This window comes from Polyergus mexicanus, unplaced genomic scaffold (assembly GCF_030449975.1).
Source record: "Polyergus mexicanus isolate NDT 795.1 unplaced genomic scaffold, iyPolMexi1.0 SCAF_6, whole genome shotgun sequence".
Lineage (NCBI taxonomy): Eukaryota > Metazoa > Arthropoda > Insecta > Hymenoptera > Formicidae > Polyergus > Polyergus mexicanus.
In genome coordinates, this window is record NW_027223326.1 from 6470180 (window position 1) to 6486855 (window position 16676).

At 34.3% G+C, this 16676-nt stretch overlaps 1 protein-coding gene across 4 annotated transcripts in view; it reads right to left on the reverse strand.

Moving 5' to 3' along the window:
* LOC138934001 (solute carrier family 7 member 14) overlaps positions 1-16676 on the reverse strand; it is a 103034-nt gene that overhangs the window by 27032 nt on the left and 59326 nt on the right. For all 4 annotated transcript variants that reach the window (XM_070297350.1, XM_070297352.1, XM_070297353.1 and 1 more), the window contains exons 4-5: positions 14091-14244; positions 9275-9505 (exon numbers count right to left, since the gene is read on the reverse strand). In XM_070297350.1, coding sequence (XP_070153451.1) covers positions 9275-9505; positions 14091-14244 — 385 coding nt within the window. The remainder of the gene's footprint in view (positions 1-9274; positions 9506-14090; positions 14245-16676) is intronic.

The following is a 16676-nucleotide window of genomic DNA, read 5'->3' on the forward strand; positions in this document are numbered from 1 at the left end:
TCTCTCTCAATGAATGTTTTCTGAACTGCTGAATGTTTCCTGAATTGTCGCAAATATAACATTCTCCAGCAACTATAATATGTTCTCATATAAGCATGACCGCATTGTTGGATAAGTTGAATGATACCGTTATCTACAACGACGCCGTGGTGTATAATCGCTGAAACTAGAGTCCTGATTAAGTATTCTCCCTAACTGCCAGTTAACGATCGCGAGAACAGCGTCAGTGGAATAATTTTATGAGGCAGTGTCGTGTTCAAACATGTATCTCATACCGCTCCCTCTTGCAAACCTATGTTATCCAAGGATCTACGCGGATCTTGTTCTCGCGAAATTTATTCTGCGAATAGTCCAAGTATATGTATATGTACGGACGAGATAAAGAAAATGGAAATGAGAAACGAAGCGAATCGCTCGTTATGAAAAACACATGCATCCATTGTAAACTTCCAATTTTTCTTTCTAGATAGAAATAAAAATATATATATGCTATATATATTGTAATAATATTGTTTTCTTACGCAATCTTTTTATGTAAAATTTAAAACTTATTAAGAGAAAGGTAGATCAAGATAAAAACACTGAAAAGTCTGCTGAATTAAACGAATCAAGCTAATTATTTTGCTAATCTGGCGGATAAGATGATCATCTGGCTCAAGAAACGATCACAAGCGCAAACTTTCGTCTCGAGAAGAACAACAGTCGCAATGAAAACCGGACCAGAGGGACACGATGATGAGGCGAAGGGAACGAAAAAGCTCGGCGGCGATACATCCAGGTGGACAAGTTAAAGGGGGCCGTTGTGTGTAGTTCGCGAACCGGTTCGGATCGATGAGGTCCACAGGTGCCAGACCTAGTCTCATCCGCGCAAGCGCCCCTCTCGCACCCTCCCAACCTTTTGTCCTTCCTCCTCCGCCATGCCACCTCTCTCCTTCGAGCCCCTCTCAAACCCTCTCCCCCACTGCAACTCCATCGTTTTACTCCTTCCCCCTCCCTCCCTTTCTCTTGTGCTCGACGTTTCTCTAGATCCATCCATTCTCCCTTTCCCCCGTCTCCTATCCTTTCATGTACAACGTGCATAGCGATCGCAAATTGTATCGTAAAGAGATGAGTAGCTCGGAACGTGGCGAATTACACATTGTGATAGATATACACGATCCATAGGAGGCGATTGTCAGATTAGGTTGCACGAGATTGGCGAAATCGTGAAGATTAGCGTATTCGAGGGATAAACTTCGGAAAAACATCAGGATCCATTGAAATTCCATATGAGAGTTCTTTCTTGATAAGGGGAAAAAAACCAGGTTTTTTTGGCTTTTAAATCTATCGTGTCAACGCAAAGATTTGCGAGAATCTGCAAGATTTTTAGAAAGATTTTTGTGAAAGATTAGGAGAGCCTCTTGTTGCGACATTTTTTTCGAGTGTCGTTTAAAAATATAGTTTAACCGAATTTATTGTGTCACTTTAATCATGTCGTCGATTATATTGTTTTATTCGTATCAATTTCGTCAAGATCTCAGTGAACTTTTACGATATTGTAAATAGTCGCGAAAATTAATCCGACCGAGAAATAAATTTCGAGAAATGAATTTCGCACGCCCAACATATTCGATATGAGCAATTATCTACACTCGCGCATGTTGCAATTATTTGCAGCTGGCCGGGTTGCATGCTCATCCGCAAATACCAATGCGATGCGAGGGAAAAAGTTAATTAAAGTTGACATGTTTTGCGGCCGTCGCGTCGCGAGACGAATACATTTTTCTTTCACTGATAGTGGAATTTTATCTCACTACCGCGACGCTCTTATATTACAAAGAAGCTGATAAAAGAATGCGAGCCCTTCATATACCAAATTATTAATAATGCAATTTTTGCTTCTATGAAATTAATTTAACTTTTCTTTAATATACAGAGTGTTTCGAAACAACTTTTCGTCCGTACAATGACGTATTCCTGATACAATTCTAAGACAATTTTTCCTTTATCAAAATTTCAATTGAAGCGTAATTTTTGAGTTATAAGCAAAAATAGTTAGCAAATCACGCATCGAGTACAGAAGCCAGGCAGGAGCGGCGCGGCGCGCATGCGCATGTGCACGTGGGCACGGTCCATCTCAAAATAATGATGGCATCAATCTACAACTAATAACATGAGTTAGCCAAAGATAGTAACATCACTTATCACGAAGAAACAAAGGTAAGTTTGACCCACCTATCCGGTTTTACCCTATTTTCCCTTAAATGTACCCAAATCGAGTATAAGTATTCGACGTTATTTCCGTACATCTCGCATATACCAAATTTTGAAAGAGCGTATTCTTTCGCGAGACGTAAAAGCGCTAACAAAATTTATGAATTGTGTGAATATTAACATTTTTCGCGAGCTACAGGCATTAAAAAGTCGACGAAACTCGGCTACTATATTCTTATGAGTTTTTAAAATGCAAACGAGATTTTATGAGACACGTGATGTTTTCATTACGTGCGTTAATATCATAAAAATTCACTCGTATACGAAACTTTGATTGCGTGAAAAATACATGGGGTTAGAATAAAAGCAATATCACGCATAAGAACATCTCGTTTAACTAAAAAAAATTTTTTCTACGACCAATAATTGCAGAACAGACGTTAATTAATAACGATAATATAATTGACACGAGAGTATTTGTATTCATTAAATTTTCTGATTAAAAAGTGTCAAAAGTTTTAATTTACTACTTACTATTATATATATATATATATACGAGCGAAACACGCCGCACGAAAGCATTATTAACGCGAAAGCTATATTACATTCGACCTTATAGTATTGTAACAATAATTGCGAATGCAATAAAAATTGCTGATGTTTAACATTTAATATTTATTCACTGCGAGAAAAGCAATTAATGATAAAATATTTATTCGTATTTTAATAATTTATTCGTATTTTAATAATTTTGCCATGTGTGTGACAATTAGTTTATAATCTCAGTAACACAAAAATTATATCAATTATTGAGCTTCGACAAGATATACGTTATGTTTTTAATTATAGTAATGATGCAATATTAAAATTTATGATCAATATAATTATACTATATTTCATTTAATAAGTATTGATTTTACGACAATAATAATATCGATAGAGGATCTATATAATATTCCGTCTAGAGGATATAACTACGAAGAAACTGGCGAGAACGAACGGAGAAGATCCCACGTGAATTACTCGTAAAGTTGACTGACAGAAAAAGGTTGATTCAAGCAGAAAACGTCGTAACATGAAAAATCACTCACGTCACTCTTGAATCATTCTCTTCTAATGAGAATAACGTCGGACTTTTCTTTCACAATGCCGCATAAAAAGATTCAGACATTGAGGAATTTCGAGAGAATTGGAGCACAGAGAGAAAAATTCGCTTGGTATCGTGTAAAAAGAAGTTTTCTCTACGATATTAATTTGCGCGCCAATACTAATCTTGCGATATTCATATTTAATTGATGGAATCCCCGAACAGATATTATGTACGCCATATTACCTGTATATAACATGTATTTATCAGCGACATCTAGTAGTCTCTATGTGCTTAATAGAATATTTTAAAATATCATATTATGTACATTTATTATATTTATATATATATATATATATATATATTATATTTTTTATTATATACATACGTACATATTATATAAATATATATACATACATATATATATATATAATAAAAAATATTATAATATTAATATATTATTATATTAACATTAAATTATATTATTTCAATTTTTTTATATTATATTTTAATAAATTTTATTATTGTTATGTAGAAATTTTTTAATTGTATATAACTGTTTTTAAATGCAATAAAGCTTTTCCTATAGGAGCGTATTAATTAATAATCGCGATGTGCTCGTGACGTTCTTTTAATATATCATTCTCAAACATTAACGTCCACATTAAAGAACATTTGCTTAATATCGTTGCCAAGCGACGCCAACTACGGAATATTCATAAAACGACCGAATAACGAGAATTAACCGCATTAAATGGTCTACAATTAACGCTCGTACTCGCGATCGATTCGTTTCGCCAGTGATACACGTGTCGCGAATTAATGAATTCCAAGTTTTTTGAAGAGGGTCCCAGAATTCTTAATCTCGCTAATAGATTCTCTTCAACCTTTTTTTTAATCAGAATAAATTTCCGCAAAATAAGTTTTTCATTGAATGGCTTTTTTAAATATTTAACATGAAAAACCTTATGCTATAGAGACTCACGGGATTCTCATCTAAATTTTTTCGCGGCAAGTTGCTTCCAAGTTTGCCGTTAAAGAATCAGTTGTTAAAAAATTAAAGTAAACTATTCCCGGATATACAGGGTAGCCCCGAACGTTCCAGCCAGACTTTGAAATCTTATAGGAAATTTAATTCTGAACAAAAAATTTCTTATAAACATGGATCGAAAAATGCTTTCTTAAGAAGTTATAGCTCAAAAACTTCTGAATTTGTGATTATTTTACACATTTTTTCAAATATCATGAAAAATGTGCGTCTTTTAACAAAAAGTACCGAAACAAAAGTTGTAGAAAATTAAATTATCTTTCAAATGAGATCAAAATGATTGTTGTACGTATCATAGATTTTGATATAACCAGTTTCAAACGTACAAAAAGTGCTTTTGTTATTTATTGTTAGATCGATTAAAGTTGAATCAGGAGGAAATCCGTAAAGCAACTAGATCGGGTCATTACTCGATGCAGAAAGTGTATTGGAGCTAGGGGGGAGGGGGGGGACATTTTGAGAACAGTTAGTTTTTTCACGTCTTTATTCATTTTCTACTATTACGTGCTATCTTAGTTTAAAAAAATTAATTTTATTTTCATAAAAGAAAAAGATTTTTATTTTTTATTTTTATCGTTTTTTCATGAAATTTATTAAGTTTCATTTTCTTTTTATTTCATTTTTTTTTTTTTCATCTTTTGCTCTTCCTTTGCATCAGAGATTTTTGAGCGATAACTTCTTAAACAATCATTTTTCGACCCATGTTTATAGGAAATTTTTTGTTCAAAATTAAATTTCCTATGAGATTTCAAAGTTTGACTGAAACGTTCGGGGCCACCCTGTATACAAATGACCCTGTATATAAATGACGGCCGACGAGGAAAAACACGATATCCGACGCTATTATCGTGCGCGTCCTCCCCCTTTTTCCACGTCAGCGAAAAGCCTGGTCGCGTCAGTAAATTAATTCGCTCTAGAAAATTGGCGCAGATTTTTCTCGAATTTACATCCCCCCGGTAATATTGACATTTAAAAACGAACGGGTCGTATTATGTTTGTCGGGCGAGCAACTTTTCGCTCTCAGACTACCGTCGTTAATTATTCGACAAAGATCGGCGAGAGATTAATGGAAAACTTTACTTTCGACGTACCCATCTTAGACACGATGAAGAAGTCGATGATATGGAAACAATTGGCTTTAATCACTTAACCCACTTGGCTTCTGTCTTCTTTCAAGTATCGCGAAGATTATTAGAATTAATCTATACTCGATACTTATTCGATACCAAACGAATTGAAAGACTAAAAGCGCGGGGTTTGCTACGTTACACAGTGTTCTCTTTTGGTAACATTTTGCCAATCAAAAACCGGACGGAAATTTTGTAAACTGATGTAAATCCGCGCGCGCGACATCCATCAAGTGCTGCCAATCGCTTTTGCCTCTTCGCCATTTTCAATTAACCGCTTTTTTTTCATCGTTTCATCGGAAGAAGCACATAGACACATTGAGGGCGTTTTGCGATTAAGCCGGGAAACAAGGGAGTCCGGCGACGTGAGTTGGCAAAGAAAAAAAAAACGGGAATTTACTCGTAAATTTCTACAACATCGCCCCCTCAACGATGACGAATACAACTTGTCGTTTCGAGCCTTTACGAGCGACTGGAAGAAAAACTTTAAAGTTTATCGACGCGCGAAGAAACGTCCGAGACCAAGATGAATGTATATTGAATTTTCCGAGAATTATAAGTTTTCAATCATATACTTTTATAATAACAAAAAGTTTCATTTTTATTTTTATCTCATATCTCGTTATAATAATAATAATAATAATTAGTTGTTATATTATAATAATATTAATCTAACGAAGAAATGTAATCTATTTGAAATCTAGCGAAGGAAAGGTATATCAAATATGAAATGTAAAACTAAAAGAGAAATATTTGATACGCTATTGGAAAATTCTGTATTTTCTTGTTAAAAAAATATGCGACTTAAAATTTTTATATTAAATATTAACTCATTTATATGTTAATTTAATATATTGCTTGTGTCAATTAAACATAATATAGATATATGGTGTTACAAATTAAAAATGTTAAATTATTAAAACAATTGAAAAAAGTGTCAAAATACTGAAATTGTGTATTCTTTTTGTCATTCTAAGTCGAAAAGTCTTAATACACATATGCCCTAAAGTCGATTGTTTCAAAGTTATAACGAAAAAACAAAATTGCATAAAATAAGAACAATATTATTTATTAAAGATAATATTATTTATTGATAATTAAATAATAATTAAACGATAATTGAACAATAATTTACTTTATAAACTACTTTATAAATTGTTCAAAGTGACCACCATTTTGGTCTACACACACTTTTGCTCTTTGAATTATTGATGTTCTAAAACGCAAAAGAAGTTCCGCATCGTTACGTATATTATTACAAGCGTCTGTTATTTTATTTAATAACTGCTAATTGACTGCTATGCTTATTCGCATAGACTAGAGATTTCATGTTCCCCCACAAAAAATAATCCAGAAGAGATAGATCGGGAGATCTTGCAGGCCAATTTATTGGACCTCCCCGACCAATCCAGCGCTCAGGAAATTTTTTATTTAGATATCTCGTAACAATTCTGCCAAAGTGAGGTGGTGCTCCATCTTGTTGAAACCACATTTGTGTTCTGATGTTTAAAGGCAGATCTTCAAGAAATTCGGACAGCTGTTCTTGTAATAAATGCAAGTATCGTTCAGCATTTAAATGATCTTCAATAATTATGGGCCCTATTAGACGATTACCGATTATACCGCATCAGATATTCACTGAAAATCGATTTTGAAAAGTGATCAAACGTGTGAGTTTCTATTATTGGCACGATTACGATAACTACGGCCCCCTATTTGAAAGGTCGTTTCTGAAAGCATTTTTGAAGAGAAACACGAGAAAAATAGTAAAAAGATTTTCCGATCAATAGTTTTCGAGATATATCTCTTTAAAGTATTGGACATGATAATAAAACGTTACAAAACCCTGCACCCCCACCCCGAGAAAAACTAACCTAACTCAACTCATCTCCCACCCACGTTATATAACCAAACCAAATTTTCGTTTTGAATCTAACTCAATCCACCCACACAACAATTATGGGATGGACCTCGCTTTGCGTTGTAAAGTATATGCGTGGACACAGTGGGTTCCGCCCCCCCCCCCTACGGGGGAGCACCACTTCCGAAAGATATAACCTAACCCAAACTTATTTTTGATTTAAAACTAAAATTTGGTTTGGGTTACGTTATATAACCTAAACCAAATTTTCGTTTCGGATTAAACTTTAACTTTAAATATCTTAAAAATTAAAAGAGACCGCCGATTAAGTTATAAGTTACTCAGGATCATGATCTTGACAACATATGTCAAGGTCAACATCGGTGGGGCACGTTTTTATAAAGTTTTATTATCATGTCCAATATTTTAAAGTGACATATATCTCAAAAACTATCGGTCGGAAATTTCTTTTTACTATTTTTTCCGTGTTCCTCGTCAAAAATGTCTTTAGAAACGACCATTCAAATAGGGGGCCGTAATTATCGTAATCACTCCCTATTATTTGTACTCATATAGCACTGAAGTTTGCAACAACATTGCTGCAACATTGTAATATTGCATATTGCAGTTTAATGTTGCAGAAATATTGCAAAGACATTATTTTACAATATAACTTTAGCAATGTTACAGCAACATTCCGAAAATATTACAAAAAAAGTATTCAATAATCGCTAGTTCATTCGTTTACCACTATGCGGCGCATGTTGCGCTATCTATTCCGTATTTAATTTTTAGTCATGATAATTATATAAAATTTACAAAGAGTGGCTAGTAAGATTAAAAAGATATAATAACTATTTTTGTTAATTTAAGTCGTATGATATGACCCCAATACAGGGGCTCAGACATTGGACTAAGAATTCTTTTAATAGTTTCCATTCCTATATAAAATCAAAAATTTGATAATAATTTTCTAATATGCAAAAAAAATACTTCAGATTTTAATAAATAAATTTTGAGATTATATAAAAACAAAAGAGATGTGAAAAAACTCGTTGTATGCGTAGATTCACCACAATCTTTTTGCATCCGGATATCTGAATATTTCGGATACAAAGAAATTGTGAATTTACGCAATTGCAAATTGAGTTTTTTCTTATTTCTCTTATTGTTAGATATTCTCTGTCACTGAAGAAAGTCGAATGTGTACTGAAAAATTTACATTTTATAATTTCGTTATTATTACAATACAGAAAAACTATATACACGCTAGATCCTGACTCTTATATACCTAATTTCTTATTATTTTTTTCATATGTTAAGGATATTATGTCGATAAATATACATAAAGCATTATTGCATATATATTATTTTGCTATGTTGCTGCAATATTATATTGCAATATTTCTGTAGGCGGACATTTTACTGGTGCTGCAATATCATAACAACGTTGCAGCAACATTTCGCAATGTTTTTACAATATTGGAATCTTGCAGAAAAATGTTGCTGCAATGTTATTGCAATCTTGCGGTGCTGTATGGGTAATGCCGTCTCTCGTAAAAGTAGCATCGTCGGTAAATAAAATTTTTGTATGTACTTTTGCGACGTAGTTCATTGCCTTCCGCACATGCCATACATACAATATTTTTTGTAATGTTTGTTATTTCCGCACTGCTAATACGGTAAGGTAAGTCATGAAGGTGCTTTTACTTTTGCGTTTTTTCGTTATAACTTTGAAACAAGCGACTGTATGGCATATGGGTATTAAGACTTTTTGACTTAGAATGACACAAAGAATACACAGTTTCAGTGTGAACATCACGTTGCGGACACCCTGTATATGTTAAATTCAAGTCAAATTTTTTTCCCCCGATGATGTGAAATGTCAAAATGTCTAATATTCTAGTCCTTAATTACAGTAACCGATGATTTATATGTGTGTAAAGAGTATAACTCACCAAGTATGGTGCCGACGCTGTTGGCTATCGCCTCGGAAATCGCACCGTTCGCCAATGCGTCCAGACAGGCGCTAAGGGCGCACGCACACGCACTCGTACCTATAAGGTACTCCAGCACCATGTTCCATCCTATAATGAATGCTATTAATTCGCCTACTGTCACGTAACTGTACATATAAGCGCTGCCGGTCGTATGAGGCACTCGTACTCCAAACTCGGCGTAACACGCCCCTGTAATCACACAAAAAAAAACAAAAAAAAACGAAAGAAATATTATCGTCAAATATTATCGAGACTCATTCAAGAAAGAATTATTTCGATTCTCGTCCTGCGCAAGCAATACTTGCGTAAAATGGATAAAGAACATATTTAACGATAAAAACATTAAAGTGAAAAATATATGAAAAAAATGGAACAGTCGATTTTTTTTTATTAAACAATAATCTTATAAATAAAGATTTGTCTTTTTGATAATTGTGAATATTAATCAGAAAAACTCATGAATTAGCGCGCCACCAATCATCATAATAATATCAGTGCGCTAAAATTCCTCAGATTCTGCGAAAGCTTGTCGTTGTTCTAAAGGAAGATTATATGCGGTGCGACGTATTTCTGCATTGCGTTGCGACAGAATATTATTACTCTCATTAAAGATGATTGTTGTGCCTTGGTAACGTGTAACTAACTGATTAAACCTCGGTTCAACCTTTCAATGCGGATTACATTGCGAAATAAATCTCCGCGTCCAATCCGCGCGCGTCTATATAAATGTCACGTAATCCGCTTTACGTCCGTTTCCATCTTTTCAGAGTTGCCAGATGAACACTGTGTCTCTCTCTCTCTCTCTCTCTCTCTCTCTCTCTCTCTCTCTTTTTCTCTCTCTCCCCACAGTTTAACGATATTAAACTATTATTGTGTTACCTAGAATATATTCATCAGCGGACGAATCATATACCACTGTACCTTTGTACCCCGATTTCGCATTCCTGGCATTGTTTCACCTATAATATCACACAACCACCACTATTACTTCTACTAGTCGAGAATATACACGATGCTAGAACAAGGTTAAAGAATCCAATCCCGCTTGATGCTAAGCTCAATGTCTATATATCGTGTAGTATTATTGTGATCTACGAAATATGGCAGCTGAATCTAAAAAACGAGAAGACGATGAATTCTGTAAAATTCTGGGTTTTTCTTTCTCTACCGTCAAAGTTACTAAAAAGTTTAAAAACAATTTCATACATATATGTACAATTGGAAAATTTATGTTAAATTTAATATATATAACAAATTTCTATATTAATTTATCACAAAAATATAAAGAAATAAAACTAACTATAATCAATAAAAAAAAAATGGACGAATTAGATTGATAGCGTACAATAGTTTATCCTTAAATTACATAATGTGCTTCTGCTTTTCAGATCAGAAGAGAGGATTCTCCTCGCGGAATGACACGGCTACTAGAATGTAATCCAGAATGTAGAATCTAATAAAAGCGTTGATTTCGAAATTATTACGGGTCAGCTACTATGTAATGCCAACCATTGGTAGCCAGTAACATCGCTTATTAACAACGCAACGAATTAATTAAACAACGCCACGGCGTGCCACGCTCTAGCTTTAATCCTACCATTAATTTGCGCGCACAGCAGCGATATTCCTCTGAATATCAAGTTAATTAGAGCTTTGCCCGTTAGATCGATAATTACCACCAAGAGGATGGCCGCGATCAAACGAAATAATAACCATCACCCTATTTCCCTACTTTTCAATTTAATGTATCGATGTATTCCGCATACTTCTTTTTTTCCTTAATTTTTTTCCTCATTAAAGAATAAAGTATTGTCAGTGTTTATAAAACGACATTAAAATTTCTTAGCAAAAAAAACATTGATCATAAGTTTGGGATCTAATTATTTTATAAATGAAAAAAAAAAAACTTTTATCTAGGATATTGACGTAAAACGATGAAAAACATAAGAATTGCATTGCGAAGATATTAAATTACAGTCGATAAAAGGATTCACTGTTAGCAACACGAGCAACACAAGCTTGATTGAGGTACGGCCCTTATATCCGGTTTGAAATTTGTATTCGGAATTTCGTAACGTGCAAATATACAATGGGTCTGCTGCTCGCGCGAAACAGTTTACGGCGATGTTTAGAGTCTCATATCGCATACAATAAATCGTAAGTTTCATTTGATGGGATATTTTCGGCGCTTGCTTTGTACGAGTCGTCACTATCAATATTATCGGATAAACTGTTATCGATACAGCAGCCAGACTTTGGTGTCGAATAATAAAGTAACGCGTGAGTATTTGTAATTGTAAACTAACGTTCAAGCACTTAAACATCTGTAACAGAACCTCTAAAGTAACGTACTTGTTAAAGTAAACTACTCGTAAAAGCGTCAATTTAATTTTAATTGTTCGCGCCGTATCTAATTTCCAAAAGAGAATGTTTCTATGGAAAAATAAAGATACAAACGTACAATATTCTATTAATTCTAAATTTTTATACTATAATATAAGATATAATTATATTATTTTAAATTATATGTATGAGAAAGAGAGAAAGCGTTATTCTTCACCTGGAAAATCTGTAACTTGTAATGTTTCTACTATTTCGCGATTCAATTGAATTCAACGAAAAATTTCTTCTTAGACTGAGAAAAAAACGTACTAAACCCCAAAATTTCTTTTTATTTAAAAAAATTTTTTATTTAGATACTTGCAAAGGAATTATCTCAATCAAGCAGAATCAATTCAAATATATTTGAATTATTAAAATATAAATTAAAGGTAAAATATGCTTTTAATTAAATAAAAAAAGTATTTCTTTTTTATATTTAAATAAATATTTTTTTATATTAAAATTTCTAATATTTTATTTTAAAAAAATTTTAATACATGTAAATAATAATTTATTTAATATAACAAAACATTTTTGGAAACAAAGTGTATATTTATTGAAGTAAAAACTCGAAATTATATATTTTACAATAAAATATATTTGTTTGTTCAAAAAAAAAAATTGTTATTTTTAGTGTATAATAACGCTCCAATCATACGTCCGATAACATCGAAAACGCTCAAGACGCGAAAGAAATTCCGTAGAGAATTATCTGCGACTTAAGTCCGCTCGCGGTCTTATATACAGCCAACTAGAGAGCCTCTAGGAGAGAGAGGCGCCAACCCAACCAGCCTTTTCGTGATTGGCTGGCATAATATATTTGGTCATTGCGACGTCAATGCAGAGCAGATGGGATACGAATTCTCGGACCGAAAATATCAAATGTTTGAGGTTATATTACGCATTATATTTTGTAATATGCGTAACATAACCTTAAACATTTGATATCGTCGGTCCGAAGAATTCGTATCCCATCTGCTCTGCATTGGCGTCGCAATGACCAAATTGGCACATATTATACCAGGCAATATTATACCACGAAATGGCTGGTTGGCGCCTCTCTCTCCTAGAGGCTCTCTACAGCCGACAGATTTATATCATGATATATAGTCGCGCGGAAGACGAATTTTCCGGATCATATATCGCGCCACTGAAATCCATATTTTCACGGAGAATAAGGTTCTTATCTCCGGCCACGCGCACACACTGCGGATTAGTTACTCTCTCTTATATACTGCATTTCACACGCGAGAAAAATATCTGACTTATCGCGCTATCCAAATCACATCTCTTGTCAAAACTCCTTAAATATGTCACCCCGTTGTACGCTAACAATCGCGAAAAACGCGTGTTGCACAGTTTACGGAAAATAACTAAATTTTCTACGACTCACCTCCATTCACATCATTTTTCAAATCCTTTATCCTTTCATCTTTTTTTTTCATAAGATTTCAAAAAAAGCAAAGAGAGAAAGAGGCACATATAACATGGGGTCTGTCCTTTGCAGCTGAACTGGCTGCACTGGTTCAGAGTTTATCTTTTTCTGTCCCCATTGAAAGGAGAAGGATGGGCTCTGAACTGGTGCAGCCAGTTCAGCTGTAAAGAACAGACCTATGTACAGTCGAGCAGATTCAGACATTTAACTTTGATAGATCTTTCGATTAAATATTTGCTAGTTCCCGACTGTCATACATCATCGTATCCAGTTACGAGTATTATCCGTTCCGCCTCCGTCGAAGCATTGACATTACACCTATACGGTACAGTAGGCGAACACACGTGGCTGTCCATCGTTAAATTGATTGTTCGTAAAAATAGTCGGAACCCCCTTGCCGCTGATGAATAGAGGCCACTTCCACTCTTTTCTTTCTCCTTTCCTCTCTTTCGCACGGTCATTTCTTCGATCACGAGGATTGTAAATCGCGGCAAAAATAAATCCCTACTTTTGTATTCTGCTCGCGTGGACCGTGCAAAGATTGGCGTCCCGTATTATTACCGTGTATTATTGCGCCGCGAAATCGCCACAATCGCGTGAAAGTCGACAAAATCGGCCTACGAGAGAGAACAATCGCGGCGAACAATTTCGATAAAGTCGCCAATCGACGCTCGAAACGATTTAATCATGACTTGTGTGATTCAGATAACACGACAATCGACTTATCGTTCCCGATAAAGCGCCGCTCTATAATACTGATATTATACTTCGCGAATAGCTGTTCGGAACGGATGCAAATGCGAATACAACGGCTTTACGATGAGCGATTGTGACCCTTTGATCCATTTCGTGTCGACTCGCACGATGCATCGTGTGTCATGTCAAACGATGTCTAATCGATGATGACGGAGAAGAGGACTTTTTTTTTTTTTTTTTAGGAACTTGCAATCCACTCACCGGAAAAAATGGAAGCAATGGCTGCGATAATGAATGAGATGACGACACCAGGTCCGGCAACGCTGCGCGCCACCATTCCTGCGACAAGGTACATCCCTGTCCCGACGCAGGAGCCAACTCCTAAAGACGTCAGGTCCAGAGTCGTCAGGCACTTCTGCAAACAGTAATCGGGGAATGTATAAAAAGATCTGTGCATTTCTAAACATATCTCAATGATAGATGAGAGAAAATAGTTTCTCGAATAAAATCAACGCTGTAAAAAGGAAATTCATCAAAACATCAGACAATGTGCCCGCAGCTTTTTTGAACTGTCGGAACTTTCAGATAGTATGCTGTCTGAATTTTTAGACACCCTTCAATTTTCAGATAAACCCTTCTGAATTCTCAGGGAAACGATCTGATGATTAAGACAGATTGTCTGAAATCTCTTTCAGACATTCAGATATGAAAATTCAGACATGTGTCTGAATTTATAGAAAATTTTTTACAGTGGAATTGATATAATGTCGTCTCAATAATTTATTAGACTAATTTACTTGTTAATTATATAAATTCAAAGTAAGCCTTTTACTCAGTCGAAATAAGCGTATTTTCTTTTTAAAGTAACAATAACACAGTTCGCTTAAACTGCATCAAAATAAGATTATAATTTGCAGCCATCCATTTTTACAGATTAGGAGCAGAGATATTATTGTTTTATCTGAAAACGGTTAACCTAAATAAAAAAAATAATTTCAATCTGCTTTATTTGAATATTATATCTACGGAGATTGCTTTTCCTCTAAATTTTTTTCACAATAAAAATAATTAACCGAGACAAATTATTGTTTGCAATGTCGTATTTTTTGCTACGAACAATAGATTCCCTCCACACATGCCCGATTTTTATCGCGTTATTTCCTCTTTAAAAATCGATGAATCATCGCGGAAAGATATTTGATATCGCGCAACCATCACCGTCGATCGCTACCGCCAATGGCATAAGCACATACAATACGGTAAATAATATAGCGAGCATAATAGGAAAAGGTGCGAGGAACGTGACTCCGAGTTACTTTGTGGAAAGGTACGACGGAACCTTTTCATTGCATTTCGCGCTTGTAGGCATCTTTGTAGAAATAGTTATGTATCTTCTACTCGACTTCTTTCTAAAATGTCTCTCTCTCTTTCAGTACCATTTTTATTACTTTCCTTCGATAGTTATTAATAAACGCAAAACCCTCCAAGTTTGTGCCAGGGTTTCTTTCCCACGTTGACCATGAGAGTGGCTAAAATGCTGGTACGGATAAAAATAAAGCGATCGTGAAGTTTTTCTCGCATATCGTGTGATATTATTAACATTTCTGGCAATCGTGTAACGAAATGGATAGTCCAATCTTCCACACCCAAACAGATTCTTCTTTCATTTATGCAATTCAAATGTAATTCAAAAATACTTTCTCGTTATATTATTACATATTATTTTTATATGTACAGGCTGTCCCATTTTACCTTTCACACCTTTAATATCTCGAAAATCAGGCATTTAAAAAAAAATGTTCTAAATACGTTATAGAGTTTGAAGGGGGCTATTAAATGAGCTGACTAAATTTTGGTCCGGTGCCCATTTTAGACCCAATAACATCTAACTTGATTTTCTTTAATGGAAACCCCAATTTTTTATAATGGATTCGTATTCTACACAAACAAACAAGAAAGTTTCGTTTCGGACATTTTTTACTTAACCCCCTTACGGAGCCTCATTGGGCTCAAAACGGGTTTCGGGTCCAAAAGTAAGACTGAAAGGTTAAAGGATAATTGCAAGATGACTGCCTGCGACTGGATGTGAAAACTTTCATTCGAGAAAAGTGATCGGGACTTTCCGGGACCTTATTGGGCCTGTTAGAGGGGATTAAATAAAAAATGACCAAAACAAATTTTTTTTAAATTTTTTGTATAGAATACAAATCCATTATAAAAGATTGGAGTTTCCATTAAAGAAAATCAAGTTGAGTCTTATTGGGTCCAAAGTGGGACTAAAAATTTAGTCAGCCTATATAATGGTCCCCTCTAAATCTTACTTGTATTTGGAACATTTTTTTTTTTTTTTTTTAAATGCATGGTTTTCGAGAAAACGTAAAAATAAAATAGAACAGTTAAAATAGAACATCCTGTATATATCATCTTATTTTTTATTATACGTATTATTTTATGATATTTAAACATTTATTTTACAAAATTTTGCAGCTTTGTGTCAATATAATGTCGTATAATCGATGTAATTTTAAAAAGATTTTTACATTGAGCACATATTTTTAATTGCATATAACTATAATTATAATAGCATCTCCTGCAATCATTAATAAATCAAAAAGGCACGAATAAAGAATGACAATGAAGAGAAATGATGTATCAAAGCAACGTTAATGATGTATCGAAGCAACGTTGCAGAAGTTCAGAAGTTGCAGCGATCCCTAATATCTAGCAAATCGAATTATCTGGCTCCGCGGTGTAGTGTTACAATTAGTCAATGCCCATTGAGACGTAATTGCATGATAATGGAAAGCGCACTTTGCGCGATTAGCCAAACTTTAACGAAATATCCGA